The 17543-nt window shown below is 43.5% G+C and overlaps 1 protein-coding gene across 3 annotated transcripts in view; it reads left to right on the top strand.

Moving 5' to 3' along the window:
• Positions 1–17543, top strand: part of EHMT2 (euchromatic histone lysine methyltransferase 2) — a 56379-nt gene that overhangs the window by 931 nt on the left and 37905 nt on the right. Inside the window, exons 1-8 of one of the 3 annotated variants that reach the window (XM_087923291.1) lie at positions 1369–1499; positions 5864–5927; positions 6057–6296; positions 7640–7977; positions 11233–11305; positions 11510–11610; positions 14200–14343; positions 17016–17159. In XM_087923291.1, coding sequence (XP_087779417.1) covers positions 7702–7977; positions 11233–11305; positions 11510–11610; positions 14200–14343; positions 17016–17159 — 738 coding nt within the window. In that variant the 5' untranslated portion in view covers positions 1369–1499; positions 5864–5927; positions 6057–6296; positions 7640–7701. Of the gene's footprint in view, positions 1–1368; positions 1500–5863; positions 5928–6056; positions 6297–7639; positions 7978–11232; positions 11306–11509; positions 11611–14199; positions 14344–17015; positions 17160–17543 lie in introns of those variants that run through there. The other 2 variants (XM_026720020.2, XM_087923290.1) reach the window with 2 other exon arrangements.

Below are 17543 nucleotides of genomic sequence, written 5' to 3'. Positions count from 1 at the left end.
TCTCGCCGCCTTTGTTAAAGGGAATCGCTGCAGTTCTTAAACGAGTGGCACAGTTGTTAAGTGAATTGGATTTCCCCCATTGACTTTGCTTGTGGGGGGAGGTCACAAAAAACGTGCGCCCAAGACACTGCGACTGTCATAAATGTGAGTCAAGGGTCAAGCATCCAAATGTAAATCACATGACCATGGTGGGGTTGCAAGGATTGTAAGTGGGAAGAAATGGTCACAAGTCACTTTTTTCAGTGGTGGTGTTAACTTTGAAGGGTCATTAACTGTTGTAAGTCGAGGATTACCTGATGGTTCCACCAAGCTGCATTTGGTGGTCGTTGTTTCTGCCCATGCTCTCTTGCTGACCGTTTTCATGCAGCTGGTGATATGAATGGAATATGAATTGGGGAAAATGCTAAACCAGTCACATAATGATTTACTGAGACGATCCCATTCACATAACAATCATAGAATGGAGAAATTGGGAGGAATCTTAAGAGATCGTTTAGTCACCCCAACTTCATGCAACATTTTGTTCCTGTGCCTTCTAGTCAGTGTTTGACTCCTTGACAAATATCTGCAATTTGGGGGGATGGGGGGGGGGCAAGATTTCTGAAGTGGCTTACCATTGTCTGCTTCCTTGAGCTGGAGAGAAGGACCGGCCCAAGGTCACCCAGTTGGAGCCCTCCACCTCTGGGAGAAACCTTTTCCATTGTTGAATAAATTTTGCCATTAGAAGGTTTGTTTGTTTTTCTGATGTCCAAACAAAATCTACATCTTTGTAATTTCAAATACACTATTTTTTTTTTCTCCTGTCTCCTGAAAACATGACAGAGAGTTCTGTCTTTTGCATAATAATCACAGTCTTCTCTCTGGATTGGTATGCGGTGGGATTTGTCAGTATCCTTTTGTCAAATCCAAAGAGGAGAGAGATTTGGCTCCCCTTAAACCAGGGGTCTCCAAACTTGACAGCTTTAAGACTTGTGGACTTCAACTCCCAGAATTCCTCCTCCAGTCGTGTTAGCTCAGGAATTCTGGGAGTTGAAGTCCACAAGTCTTAAACTTGTCAAGTTTGAAGACTCTTGCCTTAAATCATCCAATGGAGCACCAAGGACAGACAGACAGACAGACCGACAGACATACATAGTGATATAGTGATACAAATGTGTGTAAAATCACAATAGAAATACAAATAACTAAAACTGAAAGATGGAGAGCAATGGAACAATGTACGGGGGGAGGCATGAACTGGGAGTTGCTATTGGTCAACCAACCCCCTCAAATTTGATGCTCCCCCATTGGGGTCTCAAGCCAACTGGCAGAGCCAGGGCTTCAGGCTCTTGCAGTCAGTCAGGAGGATGGGAACCAATCTCACCTTAGGCACCGAGATATTTCAAAGGACTGGGGGCCATGGCAGAGAAGGCCCTTCTGGACTCCACCAGCCGAAATTCCTTGATTGATGGGATCCACAGCATCCTGCTTTGCCAGCACCAGTGGGGCAAGCCATAAGGGTGAGATGTTCTTCAAGTAACCTGGACCCTTGTCCATGTCAGTGTGTTTGGCGTAAATTCTGGTATGGGGTCTGGTTTCCTCAAGCAGGACGTCAGCTGAGCAAATTCATCAAAACCTGCGCTCTGCAAGGACCCCCTTCCTTTTGCACCCTTTTTAAACCTTAGTTGGATGTTTGTTTTCATTTGGTGTATATTAAATTGCGGCTACCACTTGTGTGATTGCCCCTTTGAGTCTGATATAGCACTCTTTGGATATTCCGCTGCTGATACCACTTTGTCACAGGTTCTTTTATCGATAAAAATAGATAAAAATTATTTATTTTAAAATCCCAAAGTCAGTGGGCTTCCAAAACTCCAGAGACAACAACACAATCATCCTTGGCCTTTAAGCAACACACACACACACACACATTCAATGGCTGGTGCTCACAGTTCTTACAACTTCCCCGGGTCTGTTCCTAAGAACTCTGAATTGTCCTTTAGCAGTAGGCCTCACAAATTGTAATAGTCTACTATTACTATTACTAGTAGTAGACTACTGCAGTTTGTGATGCTTACTACTAAAGAACAATATTCCTGTTAGCCCTAGGCTGCTTCCCATTGTTATATTTCCAAAAACACTACCTTCTCTCCCGTAACAACTACCACATTCCACTGTTTTGTTTTCTACTCGGCTTTTATAGGGTTTTGTATTATTGTATTATAATACTGGGTAGCTGGACTGGCTAGAGAAAGGTCTTTAAGGAGCAGGACATCATCAGTCCAGATGCTAGTCAGTTTAAAGGCAACCTGCCCTCTCATATGTGTGTTTCCATGGTTTTCTCAAGGTTAAGTCTTCAAACTTGACAGCTTTAAGACTTGTGGACTTCAACTCCCAGAATTCCGTCCCCAGTCATGTTAGCTCAGGAATTCTGGGAGTTGAAGTCCACAAGTCTTAAATTTGCCAAGTTTGAAGACCCTTGTTCTAATTGGCTAAGTGCTTCTCTACTTTGGCCCCTTTGAGATGTGTGGACTTCAACTCCCAGAATTCCCTGCTTCTTGTAAATTCAGGCTATAGTTATCCATTATTTTCTGAAGTAGAAGCCAGAGCAGTGCTTTTCAACCTTGGCAACTTTTAAGATAATCTGTGGAGATTGTCAGTCCTCCAGGTCATGGTTGTTTCAAATGTGCTTTTTCAAAAGGCTCTGGTTTTTTTAAAAAAAATTTTTATCTTGACTTTGGGTTTTGTTTTTTTTAATCTTGAAGAAAAGATAGGATAGGAGGATTTCAACTCCCAGTCTTCCCCATGATGGCTAGGGAATCCTGGGAGTTGAAGTCCACACATAAAGTTGCTAAGGTTGCCAAAGGAACAAAAATTGGCAAGAAACTTAGAACTAGCCATGATTTGTAGAACAAAGTTTTCTATTTGTGGATCTACAACCAGCAATTAATAAATCCAGAGAAACTCAATATATATGCGAGCATGCTAAAGAGTACATCTTGGTGGTGTTTCTGGCATGCTAATTGTAAAGGTCAGCTAACAAGCTCTGATATGGGGGCAATTAAACACATTCCACCAAACATTATCAACAGCACTTAGAGGTTTACGTCTTATTGGAATATAAGCTACCTTGGATGTCCAGACTATCTAAACTGTAAGCCTTAATTTAAAGTCTATTGCAGTCAGTGGCATTGGCCATGATGCCAAAATAAAAATTCTTATGGCGTTGTCCATCCTCTGAACATGCAAAGCACAATCAAAGAAGTAAGATTCAGTTAGATTTTTTTAAAACTGAGTTTTGATGGCAAAAATTAGGGTATGCCATCCTTTTATTTAATGTTAATTTAGGTTTCCTGGAAGCTTGTGAATTTCTTTCCCAGAAGGGTTGCATGATGGATTAAGAGTCTCTTTATTTCCTATGCCTTTAAGAGGATGTGCTCCTCCATTTTTTTTTCAGTCCTAGCCCGGTCTCTCAATTGTGATGTCATCAAGCAGCTGCTACTATCACCTATTGGCATCCTGACATTGAATACAAAATACAGTTATAATTTATGGAGTCCTTAGTGTTTTCTGAGTTTGCTTGCAGATGTTTGCAACTGGATAACATTATCAGTATAAGTGAATGTGGGGTTTGCTCCCTATTTATATACAGCAATTTGTCCTGCCAATGTTGGTGGCAATATACTTTTCTCTGTGGTTCCATTACTGCAGGATTAGTTGAAAAAGAAAGCAGAAGACAATGCCTTAATTAAGGAACTACTAAGGAGAAAATCACATCCCTACCAACATTGGCACAGCAGTAGTTAACAATAACAGGAAGCAAACCCCATATTGACTGGCAGCACTGATGGTGGGAAGATCACAAGTGACATGACCTCCAGACCCTGCAATCACTGTTAAGTGAATCACTGCAGTTAAGTTAGTGAGACAGTTAAGTGATTCTGGCTTTCCCATTGACTGCCTATCACAGGGGTCTTCAAAATTGACAGCTTTGAGACTTGTGGACTTCAACTCCCAAAATTCCTCCTCCAGTCATGTTAGCTCAGGAATTCTGGGAGTTGAAGTCCACAAGTCTTAAACTTGCCAAGTTTGAAATCCTTGGCCTATCAGAAAGTCACAAAAGATGATTGTGTGAAACCCCAGGACACTGCAGCCATCATAAATATGAGCACCTGATTTTTATTTTTATTTTACCATTTAAGAGTGGGGATGTTGCAAAGGTTGTAACTGCAAGAACCAATCATAAGCTACTTTTTTGCTGTTATAATTTCAAACTGTAACTAAACAAATGTTTTTAAGTCAAGGATTTAAAGAGAATTAGGAGAATCCTTACTATCACCACTATTTAGAAGCAACAAAAGGGCTGTGATGGATCTTTTGACTTAAAAATCAATAGGGCGAAATGGGAAGAAGCTAAATAAAGCCATCTTGTATTGTTGTAGGGGTTGGATTGGTAGAACAGGTGAACGGGCTTAGGTAATTGACAATAAATTATACTTTCATTGGCTGGAGGGAAGAAGGCTCGAATCGTTCCTCTGCGGGAAATGGGTCAGAAGAATTCTAACACCTTAGCTAAGGTTGGAGAGAAATTAAAAGGGGGTGTGTGTGATAGGAACCAAACTTAATATTTTTGTTGAGGAAGAAGGGGTTGAATCTGAAGCCTTGTTTTAGTGTAGGTGCATTAAGAAAGTTGGTGTTTTCAGTTGTTGGGTTTGCACTGTATGATAGTGTTGGAAGAAATATCCTTCTGGGTTCAGTTCCAAGTGGGGAAAAGGACACTGGACACCTGGAGGCTGTTAGGAAAGATGGTTTAATGGTGGACAGCAGGACCACATGGCTTGAAGCTCCAAAGTGAAAAGGATAATCACATGCTTCAAGGTGAAGGAAAAGATCAAGAAGGGCCAGCCAAGATGCTGAGAGACCTTTATATACCCTCTGTTGGGCCCTACCCTAGTGTTTCCTGTTCCTGTGCAAGAAATGTATCCCATTGGCTGTCAGACTCCCAGGAGAGGGGGGTCTTAACTAACTTTGTAGGCTGTCCTGAGTTCTAGACTTGGTTGAGCCTTGCTGGATGAGGATGTACTGAAAGGGTTCTTGGGCAATTGCTATACCTTTACCTGGAGATCTTTGTTTTGTAAAGTATTCTGGCCCAGGCCTTAATGGCCACCTATTAACAAAGGTGGGAGTGGGGTGAGCTTCTGCTTCTGAGGTGTTCCTGCTCTTGAGTTTCTACTCTTTTTAGGGGAAATATTCTGCCTTTTTAATACTTCCCAGCATATTTCATTTTTCTAGGAGAGGGGTGGGTGCTAACTTCCTACACTAGCCTACAATTTAATCATGGTTTTTAAAATATGCCACAGCTTGGGATTATGCAGGATCGTATAGACTAAATAGTGATGATTGTTCCTATAACATTAAACCATGACCAAGCAAAGAAAAAATGGCTTTGTGACTTATATCTGTAATATATTAGGAAATGTTGAATGGAGCTTGGTTGATTATTGGGGGATGTTTAAATAGCTGAGACTCAAGTTTGATTATAATTCATCTATCACCATGTTTTCCCACGATAGCAGATTGCATGCTTGTGATTGGGAACAAAATATAAATATGTGTACGCATAAAAATTAGCACTTTAAAGATAGAAGCATGTTAATTTTGAAATAAAAGATACGTTCTCCTTCAACCCATTTCAGAACCCTAAAAATAAGTCTAATATGTCAACCTCACAAACTTCTGGAGAAGTCATTGATATAGGCTGACAATTATCTCCTCTGTAATGAACCATGGTGAAATAAACCACGATTAGTATTTCATGTAAATCCAGATAAACGTTTGCCAATTAATCTTGAGTTTTGAATCGCTGTTTATTTCCCCCCCTCAGGATGACGCCCATCGGGGATTAGCGGGGCCGTCGGCTGTGGTGGAAGTTGAAGCAGGCGAAATAGGTAAGTTTTATGGAAGATTAGAAGCTGGGGAAGGTGCTGCTTTCCTCTGCAGCCTTGATTTGAACCCCACTGACTCCAGATCCCTCTTGGGCCCTAAGAGTCTCGTGTCTGTCTATGTTTTTTCTCAAGATCCTGAACCTTCCAAAGAGGACTTGGAGGTCTCGTTGGGAACCTTGTCTCCTCAGAAGACCAAAAGCACACTGGGAGGAGTAGCGGATGGCCTCCTGGTCTCCAGCCGAAATGGGGATGATGGAGTCTGGACGCAAGCGACGGGGAGCGGAAAAGAAGGAGGACATACATCTCCAGAATCAGAAAGCCCCTTGGCTGGCTCAAACCCTAGCCCCACCCCAGGGAGCAAAGGCTTACCTGGTGAGTCGGGAAGGGGATTGGTGACGGAGGAGAATGTTAGTAGGAAGGTTGTTTTCCTTTGTAGAAAAAAAAAACCAAGGATTCACTGGATGACTTTTTGGCAGGATTATGGTGAGGAGATTTGTACGGCTGTGTGTTGGCTTCCCCAAGCGCACGAACCCAAGTCTTCATCCCGATAAACCCCTTTTATTTAATTTACAATGAATTTCCTCTCCAACGAAGTCCCGGCCAAGAGTCTTTCAAGATAGTTCCTAATTACAGATCTTTATCAGGCTTGAAGAGTGGCCAGGCTAATATCTTTCAGACACTGCAATACTTGACAAGCATGCCAGAATGAACTGTCCCTTGCAAAGCTCCCCTTCTGCTCCTCTTTTATTCCCTCTAGAAGGGGCCATTCACCATCCACCTGTGGCTTTACTCCCAAATCGGCACTTGTTCCTCAGCTGTTCCCTTCTTCTGGCAGCTCTGTGCATGTGCACACTGGGAACAGGCTCCAGCTGTTCTTCTGCCTTTCTGATGTCTGACTCCGAAGGCAGCTGATAATTGTCGGACGGTCCTGGACCCATCTCTGCCTCTGATGCAGAGCACTTGTCAGAGCCTTCCCCAGCCTCCAGGACTGGCCCATGTTCCTCCCCAACCTCCTCACTGTCCGAATCTGCTGCCAGCTCCGCTGTCCACTGTCGGGCCACAACATTGTGGTCGGGTGACTTCTGTTGAGTGATGATGTGCTATTTTGCATCTCTATTCTCGGGCTGGTGTTTCAACGGATGCCATCTAATTTAGAAGCTTCCTAGACTGAAAATTGGCTATCATACATTAAGAGTTTGTCTTGGACCGGGGGATCCAGATATAAGTCTCCTCTCAGCTGCATGTTTATTAATTCACTTTTATTCATACGTATTTAATATTATTTGTGGCTTGAGCCAGCCAGGGAAAGATGGAGAGCACAATAACACAAGAAATATAGATTGTTAAGGGAAAACCCCAATGTAGCTAATCCAATTGGAAATGTCCGTGATGGATACCTGCATGCAAATCCTCTAGAGAAGAGGTGTCAAACTCACGTCAGCGGCATCACGTGACATATCGAGACTTTCCCCCACTTTGCTAAACCAGACATGGGCGTGGCCAGTGCGTGACGCATGCAGCCTGCGGGTCACCAGTTTGACACCCCTGCTCTAGAGCCAAAGGCTTGTTGAAGAAGACGGATTTTACTGGTCCACAAACTGCAACAAGAGAGGCATTTTGTGTGGAACTGTCCTGTGGCTTTTCTGTACCTCCCTCTCATCTGCCTTCATGTGATCTAGACTGGGTGTCCTAACATCTCATCCCCTTCTCTTCAGGTCATGCTGCCAAGACTTTCCCATCGTCCCCCAGTAAAACAGCTGGGCCCAGCCGAGCCAAGATGTCCCTTACCGGGACCAGCAAGTCCCCAACTTCTATCCAGAGTCTGGCTATGCGCTTACTAACGATGCCTGGATCACGTCTTCCAGGTGATTCTGGGTCTCCCACCACAGAAGGGCCAGCCTCAGCTCCAGCCCCAGCGCCAGATTCGGCCCCCACTCCTCCTCCTCCAGCAGTGTCCTCTCCTCCTGCTCAGCCTTCAGCATCAACCACTGAGGAAGTCAAACCCAAGGTTCACCGGGCTCGGAAAACAATGTCAAAGCCCAGCAGCGTACAGGTAGGTTTGCAAATGTAGCTTCTGCCCAGGGAAGGTGATTCAGAAGACCTGTTGGTTGATCGTGTGTGTATCAGTGTTTCTCAACGTTAGCGGCTTTAAGTGGGGACTTCAACTCCCAGAATTCCCTAGCCAGCTTGCTGACTGAGGAATTCTGGGGTTTGAAGTACGCACAGCTTTAAAGCTGCCAGGGTTGAGAAGCATTGATGTACGATACTGTTTTGGCTACAAAGAGATGTACTTAGAGACTGGGTTGTCTTTGTTAATGATGATAAGGATAATTTTCAGCAATAATTTCCCCAAGGCATTTATTAAACAACTGGGTCCAGAGAAATCCCTACATCAGTGTGCAAGTTAATCAAGGATGACAAATCTTTACATAATGAAGAACAACTCTTTCGTATCACTAAAATTGCAAAATCAATTAACATACAAATAACCCCACTTTGCCATTAGGCTGTATAATGATTGTACATCTTATGATTAACTTGAGCAGCTGAACACCATGGATTCTTATTAATTAGATTTTTATCCCGCCTTTATCTATATATATATATATATATATAAAAGTGAAATACCACTCATGCATCATCACAAAATCTCCAGAACTGTAAAGCCTACAAACTTGAAATTTGGCATGTATGTTCCTCTCTTGGCTTCTTGGAGCTCACTAAGAAAGGATTTTTCAAAATGGCCATTAGAGCATTAGTCTTTCCTATATTATGATTAATATGCTCTGATGCTAGGGACTTCTACTCCCCCTTCCCACCTAAAAAGAAATCTGTTCCAAATGCAAAACACAAGCAGAGGAGAGGAGTTTCAGTTTTAGTTTCAGTTTCACAGCACCAAGCAGCTTTAGTACAGAACAGTGGAGTTAAGCCACGCCCAGGCTCCTTGCTGTCTCCTTGTTCACACAGCAAATACTGTTTCAGTTTTCCAAACAGCCCTCAACTCTCTCACACACTGACAGGACGCCAGATGAATACTGATGGGTGCTAGTAGGCAGAAGCAGAAAATTTTTCCCTTATTTTCCTCCCCAAAAACTAAGTCTGATCACATAGTTTCGTAGCAAAGCACAGGTATCCAGCTAGTTATTTTATAATGTGATGATCATATCTAATACTCCTTCCATCTCCTTTTTTCCACCCACAGTAACTTGTGGGTTGAGTAAGTTGGGCTGAAAGAGAATTTCTGCTCCAAAATCACCCAGCTGGCTTTCATGCCTAAGGTGGAACTAGAACTCACAGTTTCCTGGTTTCTAGGCCAGCACCTTAATTATTATACCAAGCTGACTATTCCCACAAATCACCAAGAAATGCTTTTCAGGGTGTAAATACTTTTGTCTAGTCTATTTGGTGGTTTATGCCCTTGAAGCGATCACAGTACTTCTTGCAAGACGAAAATGGCATGTGTGTTTTCCCCAAATGGGGAACTTACAATTGCTTCTTCCAACAACCGATAGCACAACTGGGAGAACTAGTAGCGCAACTTAACGTTAATGTCTATCTGATCAAAAGCCATTTTGGGAGGCTCCTTATGTGTCCATGCAACCTGATTGTGACATGGCTGCACACATCAAGACACATTTCTTCCTTTCTTTTTCCTAACCCTTCTCGAAACTCAAATACCTAATAGGATCTCCTCAGTGAATATTGGATTTCTTTTTATAAATATATATATAACACCAACAAAATTACAGTCGCTTTTGATGCTCAAGAATGACTAATTTTTGAGGGGGAGAGAAATAGATCGTCTGGTTTGGGATCTTTTTACATGGTATCTTCCATCTGGGAAGATTGACTTGATTTCCATTATCCTAAATGGCCACTCTAGAGCAGGGGTCGGCAAACTACGGCCCGGGGGCCACATCCGGCCCGTTGGTCTTTTTAATCCGGCCCGCCGAAGATTGGTACAGAATTAAGGTTTGATGTGAATGATTGAATGATTGCATTCATTCGATTTTGACTTGTAATGACAGGCATTTCGACACCAAGTGGCCGCCTGTCTATCAAATTTTAAAAGTCAATGAGGCCCCCGAGCCAAAAAGTTTGCCCACCCCTGCTCTAGAGTAATGGGCATGATAGTCCAACATATTTGGTAGTGGGCTGGTGAAGCTGGCAAACTGACTGGGGAATTCTGGGAATTGAAGTCCACTTCTCTTAAAGTGGCCAAGGTTGAAAAACACTGATATAGTTCCAAACAGGAATTTTGAATTGTTTTTCTAAACAGCTGCAAAATTCTATTCTGTGAAATATTTGGGCTTGCATGAGGAACTTTTTTGTGTTACCTGCCCCACGTGAGATTTCTGCTAATATCAGTTGATGCTTTTTTAAGAGGCAACTGGGCTTTCTGGTTTTTCTTTGAAGACGTTTCATTTCTCATCCGAGAAGCTTCTTCAGTTCTGACTGGATGGTGGGGAATGGATGGATGTATACTCCTTGAGGCCAACGACTCTCTAAAACTGGGGTGTCAAACTCATGGCCTACAGGCCAGATGTGTCACATGCTGGCCACACCCACACCCTGTTTAGCAAAGGGGGGAAAGTCCCAATATGTCATGTGACGCCACTGTGATGACACAAGTTTGACATCCCTACTGTCAGTTTTGGAAGCCATATTAGCACCAGACATAGCTTCCACACTGCCACATTCTTGAGCCTGGGAAAATGGGAGGGGGGAATTCCTTGGAGTGTATGTGGTTAGACATAATAGCATTCTTCTTCTAAGTCAAGGTCATGTCATTTCTGCACCTGGGTGAGGGGAAGTCTCAAGTTTGGACGGATGGTGATTGGGGCATGTGATGCGATGATGGGTGCAGGGGATGGATTTGTAATTTTTTACTTATTGCAAGGAAACCCCAAACTTTCAGATTCAGGATTCCCCAGATGTGCCAGTTTACTACTCTTAATAAAAAGAACTTTGGAGAGGATGTCTGCCACGGAGTTATATGTTGGAGCGGAGGTTTTCTGGAATGCTGACCCCTGCTCTAAAAGAATGACAATGACCAACTGTCTGCAAAGAGTATAAATCCTTCCATTCCCCACCATCCAGTCAGAGCTGAAGAAGCTTCTTGGATGAGAAGCAAAACGTCTTCAAAGAAAAAACAGAAAGTCCAGTTGCTTCCTGAAATAAGCACCTTTGGGACAACCATGACCTGGATGACTGAGAAGCTCCATAGATAATTGATAGGGCTATATCTAAAATAAAATGAAATATTGACTGTATGGGTGATCGGCCTTCCTTTTCTCCTTCCCCCAAGGTGCCTGAAAAGAGAGTCTCGGAGATGTTGCATTTCCGTGTCTCGGATGACTTGAGAAGCATTTTAGAACCAGGTATGGAGGCCATAGATTTAGAAGGGTGACTGGGCTGTTTTAGAAATATATTTGGGACTAAAGGCTTTAGCTAGAGCAGATTACTCAACCTAGTCTTCTACTCCTGCTGGAGATTCTGGGAGTTGTAGTCCTATCACCAGGGGAAGGAGCGGGTTAAGTCTACTGGATTCTAATTTCACTTTTTTTTTCCTTCTCTTTCTAAAGAAGAACCCGCGAAGCACAGGAAATACGATTACATGGCAGATGCGTTGCACAAGAGGATTCCCCTCTCGCTTCAGCGCTCGAGTCCCAGAGCTACCACAGAGGTGCATCTCCTCCTTTGGAAGGCTTAATGGTTCTCCATTAAGGACTAAGGTTTGAAGGCTGAGTTTAGGCCCAGTTCGTCGAGTCAGAGGAGATGGAGAGGGTGCCTGCCTGAGTTACCATCAGGGCCTGCGGAGCAGGAGGTCTCAGAACCAGATGCAGAACAGGGCCTATCTACTCATGCTCAGGTGGAGAGGTAGCCGTTTTCAGGGCCTGAGCTGAGTGAGGGAGAGGAACAGCTGGCCCCTGTCCCAGATGCATATATGCGCAGAGAAGTGCAGAGAGCACAGCAACACAGGGCTGAGGGCGGGGTGGGATTCAAATTTCTTAATAACCGGTTCTGTGGGCATGGCCTAATTTGTCAGTGTGGCTTGGTGGTCATGTGACTGTATGGGTGTGGCTTGTATGTAAATATTGTAAATATTTATGTAAATATTGAATGTATATGTATGTATGTATATATATGTGTGTGTGTGTGTGTGTGTGTGTGTATGTATGTATGGCATTTAGCTTTGTTCGGGTATTTTCCTACGTCATTGTAGTTGTGCTTTTAAAGTTGTAGCAACGTTTCGGCAGAATCTCATCTGCCATCATCAGGCTTCTGCCATCATCAGGCTTCTCATCTGCCATCATCAGAAGCCTGATAATGACAGATGAGATTCTGCTGAAACGTTGCTACAACTTTAAAAGCACGACTACAATGACATGGGAAAATACCCGAACAAAGCTGAATGCCATACATGTAAGTACCTGCGAAAACTTAAGAATATATATATATAAAACATGTGTGTGTGTGTGTGTGTGTGTGTGTGTGTACAACTTTTACCCAAAATCAGGCAAAGCAGATTGAGTTGCTTGCAGAATCACAGATTCACTCAGAGATCTACCTTTCTGCAATCTGCTGCCTGAGTCTGCACTGAAAAATAGAAGCTTCAATCCTAAGGAAGGTTCAGCTCTGCTCTCAGGCCACTTCTCCCCAACCCCCTGAATACCATCCCTGACTGGGCCTCAGGGAAGCCTCCTAGGCGAAAGCAAAGCAGTACAATAGCAATTTAGATTAGCTAGAAAGCAGAAATCCGAGGGGAGGGGAGGGGCCAGCCAGTGGCGCGATTTGCCGATTCTCCGAACTGCACAGAATCATAACAACCGGTTCTGTAGAACTGGTCCGAACTAGTAGAATCCCACCCCTGGCTGAGGGCTAGCTATCCGTTAACAAGCCCGTCCCTGCCTGGGATATAAGGAGGAGGGGTTTGGGAGGCATGGTTGTCGGAGACGACCATTCATGCTCCAGAAGAGTTCCCTCCAGCGGATTCCTTGCAGGATGTCCTTGCCACTAACCAGATTGGTGAGGACTCTTTGTGAAGTGCTAACTGAGGCTTCCTGAGGGGAACTTAGACACTGTCATGGCTTGGGAATCACCTATGGATGTGTGACCTGGAGCTTTTGTCAGTGAATGTCTAAGTGTATTCCTGCCTTTCTAAATAAAAAGGGGTTTCTCCTCATGAGTAGTCCTATTGAGTGAGGCTCCTGAAGTCTGGATCGGAACAGGGACCACCGTTTTTTGATTAAAAAAACTTATTTGCATGAATGATGACGAGTTTCAAGCTGTGAGTTCATTGAGTAAGGAACAGAAGCCACCAGGAAGGAAGAGAGAAAATATATATTTTTTAAGTTTGATGCACAGATGCATCCCAGGGAAAATGCAGGAAAAGTTATCAGCAGATCCGGGTATTCAAATTGTCTAAGGAAGGCCCTGATAGTAACTGGGAAAGTGAGTCCTGCTGATAATACAGGCAGTCCTCGACTTACAACGGTTCATTTAGAGACCGTTCAAAGTTAACAATGGCACGGGGAAAAAAGGGACTTAGGAATATTATTCAGACTTAAGACTTTGCAGCCTCCCCATGGTCATGTGATCAGTATTCCATTGCTTAGCAACCGACTTATATTTATGACGGTTGTAGTGTCCTGGGGTCATTTGGGGCCATGACAAGCAAAGTCAATGGGGAAGGCAGAATCACTGAACCACCGTGTTACTCTCTTAGCAACTGCAGTGATTCACTTAACAACGGCAAAAAAGGTCGTAAAATGGAGCAAATCTCACTTTAACAAGGGTCTCGCTTAGCAACAATTTTTTTTAACTCAATTGCAGTCATATGTCGAGGACTATATGTCTCTGTCGCTAGAATGGCTTATTTTATTTGTAAATGGTTGAACATTTAAAATAAACACACTGTCCTGTGAAACAAAATTGGATTTCTGGCAGGAGAATTCTGGGAATTGAAGTCTACCCATCTTAAAGTTGAAGTCCACCCATCTTCAATTCTGGGAGTTGAAGTCCACCCATCTTAAAAGTCAATTTTGAGTTTGAATAACGTTTTCAAAGTTGTTCTGAAGGAGAAAAAAAAACCCTCGTGTCTTTATTTTGCATGACTTTGAGGCCAGCCTTTGAGAAGCGACTCCTACAGTAGAAAAACCGAAAGCAATCTCCTCCTTCCTCAGTAACCTTAACTGTAGTCTTTAGCAACCCCATACCGCACATCAAAATAATCCTTCACCGGGTTTTAATGAAAGCCCATCCTTTCCCATAGATCACCGTGACGGAGGAGATGACGGCTCCTGCTACGGCTTCACAGGATGATGGAGGCCAAGAATGGGAGACGGAAGTGGGGGATGACTTCAGCCTCTTCTACGACAGCTACTCTGTGGATGGCCACATCGATTCGGACAGCAAGGTGTGAAGACTAAGATGGTGGACGTCTGAGTCTTTTAGCCAGTGTTTCTCGACCTTGGCGAGTTGAAGATGGGTGGACTTCAACTCCCAGAACTCCCCAGTCAGCCATGCTGGCTAGGGAATTCTGGGAGTTGAAGTCCACCCATCTTCAACTCACCAAAGTTCTGAAACACTTTATTAATCCCTTTAAGACTCGTTCAAGGAGTGCAGGATGGTGCAATTTACTAAAAAAATATAATTAACCCCTTTTTCGCAGCTACCAGAATCCTGCTGTTGTAACCCAACCCAGGGTGCTGAAGCTTCTCTTGGAGTTGGGAGGTGCCCTTTAAATTTCCCAGAATGCTGGTGTTAAAGGCATTGTAGAAGAATTAAAATGGTTCCCGTTGCCCATTGGGATAACTCATGCTTCCTCTCAAGTTAAACAAGGCCTTCCTTTATCTTGTGGTTTTTCACACAGCCAGATGTTCAGACTGGATTTGGTATTTTTGTCCGCCTATTGAGTCCTTCCCAAGGACCTAGGATAGGCAGATGGGGATGTTTGATGATGTTACAGATATCGTCGCTGGCTGTAAGCTCTTCATACTGATTATTATTATGATGAGATTTATATTGTGCCTTTCATGCCATTCCGGTTGTTGCATCTGCCTCCTATTTTCCCCACAACAACAACAACTCTGTGAAGTTGTTGGCTTGAGCGAAAGACACTGGCCCCAAATCGGCCAGCTGCCTTTTGTGCATCAGGGAGTACAAGAACTCACGGCCTCCCAGTTGTCAGGTTCCGATGTCTCACATAAAGAAAAACCAGCAACACAGGTCGATGTGATAATGTCTATCTGGAAACACAGACCTGGCACAAAGCGACCAACCAGAAAGTAATGGCGGCACAAAAGGGACAGCTCCGTACATAGCCCTCCGGGAATCAAAGTTTGTGCTACCGTGATTACTTCACCCCTTATATTGTACTCCACCACCACCCCACGTTACACCCCTCCCCTCCCATTGTTGGCTTATGCCAAAACGGCCACCACAGTCCAGCCACACCCCCAGCCACCCATCCCGGCTTATCATGACCTGCCTCTTGCTTCCAGCTGCGATCTGACAATCAGCTGTTTTCCTGCGGTCCGACATTCAGCTGTTCTTCCATGAGCCGACAATCAGCTAGGTAAAGCCCGGGCCTCTGCTAGCGAGCCGGTAGTCCCGTGAATGCAGGATCCATGCAATACAGGACGCAGGCATGCATCTGGAACACCATCCTAGCTGGCGGCTCCTTCCTACCAGGAAGGCTGCCCGGTGTGGCTGTTGATGCCCATGCGCATGTGTTCCAGCTGGCCACTCCTCCCCCATCCGAATGGTGGCCCCAGGCCATCTGGCGGTCCGGAGCTGACCCCAGTTTCTAGTCCAACACTTGAACTGATAGATCAAACTGTAGTAACAGCAATAGCACTTAGACTGATATACTATCACAGTGCTTTAACAGCCGTCTCTAAGCAGTTTAGAGTCAGCCTATTGCTCCCCGAACAATCTGGGTCCTCATTTTACTGACTTTGGAAGGATGGAAGGCCAAGTCAACCTTGAGCTGGTGAAGATTGAACTGCTGACAGTCGGCAGAATTAGCTTGCAATACAACGTTCTAACCACTGCTCCACCACAGTTCTTATAGGTGGTTGTTTCTTAGTGATCACTCATTCAGTGACCATTTAAACTTATGAAACACTGAACTTCAGGACAGGCCCTGAGAGTCTGGCTATCACAGTGTCCCTGCTGTCCTGATTTGCTTAACTATAGCAAGCAGCAGTGCCAGTTTCTGTCACTAAGCAGCACAGTCATATGATGTCACACTTTATGATGATGTCATTTAGCAATTGCAATTTCAGTCCCAATTGTCGTCATTAACCAAGGACTGTGTCCTTGAGGTATACTTTATAGAGAAATAAAATATTGCAAGGACTCCCTTACAGAGTATATGGGACCTCTTTTAAAATTTTGAAATTCCAACCCTGGACATATTTTTCTCTTTCTCCTGTTTCTTGTGAAAAATTGTAAGTTGACCTGGGAGAATTTTTCCAAAGATTAGATATCTGTGCCGCAGTCAAATTAGATTGAGTAGCATGAACGATCATTTCAATATAAATTATGCAAAATGACACTTACACGTTTTCTTACTGGATATTTTATTTAGGGACAGGGAAGAGAAACACTTGCAAACTGGAAGCAGATCCCCTGCAAATTTAATTTAGTGCCCTTTGACTATAAATATTTCGCAGGGTTTTTTTTTCTCCCTGCATGTTTCTCTGTTAAAGTTGCAATCAGGAGGGCTCAGAACTTATTTTGGACAGAAACGTGGAAATCTTAGAAGACTACACTGAACAGCAATACCAAATTCAGTGTTTGTTTTTTCTTAGTTTCCCCCTCGTGTCAAAAATAAAAACGCTGAGTTTCCCTGTGGCATTTAATGAACGGATATTCCTTTAGGAAAACAGCTGGTTAAGTATACCTTCAGAATATTTATCAGGGAAAGCATATTCCAGATTTTCTTTGGCACTTACGTAGGAAATTCCATCAGGATAAGAAGCCCTGATAGGAAGTCTAGTTGGAATTGAAAGCAGGACTTCCAATTTTAGTTTTTTTTTTCCCCTTCTCATCTTTTAATTACTTCATTTACTTTGATTATAGTCTGATGCAGATGTTACTGGAGAACATATGAGTGAGGAAGAGGAAGAAGAAGAAGAGGAGGAAGAAGAGGAAGAAGAGGAGGACGAAGAGGAAGAAGATGAAGATGAAGATGATGAGGAAGAGTCAGGAAATATCTCTGATAGGGTGAGTAGAACCTCATCTTGATTGGATAAGGATTTATTTTCAGCGACCCCTCAGTTTATTTGTAAGATTTCTGTTAATCACTTAATATAATTCAGATCTGTTCGCTTTAATGCACAGAGGTTAATATTTTGATACGTTACGGCCCATTTGGTGTAGAGCAGGGGTCGCCAACCTTTTGGACCTCAGGGACCACCAAACTCATAATTTTATCTCCCAGGGACCACTAACTGGTTCTGTGGGTGTAGCCTAATTTGTGGGTGTGGCTTGGTGGTCATGTGACTGGCTGGGCATGGCTTGTATGTAAATATTATAAATATTTATATTTATATAAATATTGAATTTTTTATTTAAAAAAAGACCAGCTTTTACCCAAAATCAGGTAAA

This window comes from Pseudonaja textilis, chromosome 2 (assembly GCF_049901715.1).
Source record: "Pseudonaja textilis isolate UNSWEBS1 chromosome 2, rPseTex1.2, whole genome shotgun sequence".
In the NCBI taxonomy this organism is placed as follows: Eukaryota; Metazoa; Chordata; class Lepidosauria; order Squamata; family Elapidae; genus Pseudonaja; species Pseudonaja textilis.
The sequence above is the reverse complement of the archived record's forward strand: the minus strand, read 5'-3'. Positions and strand labels throughout refer to the sequence as shown.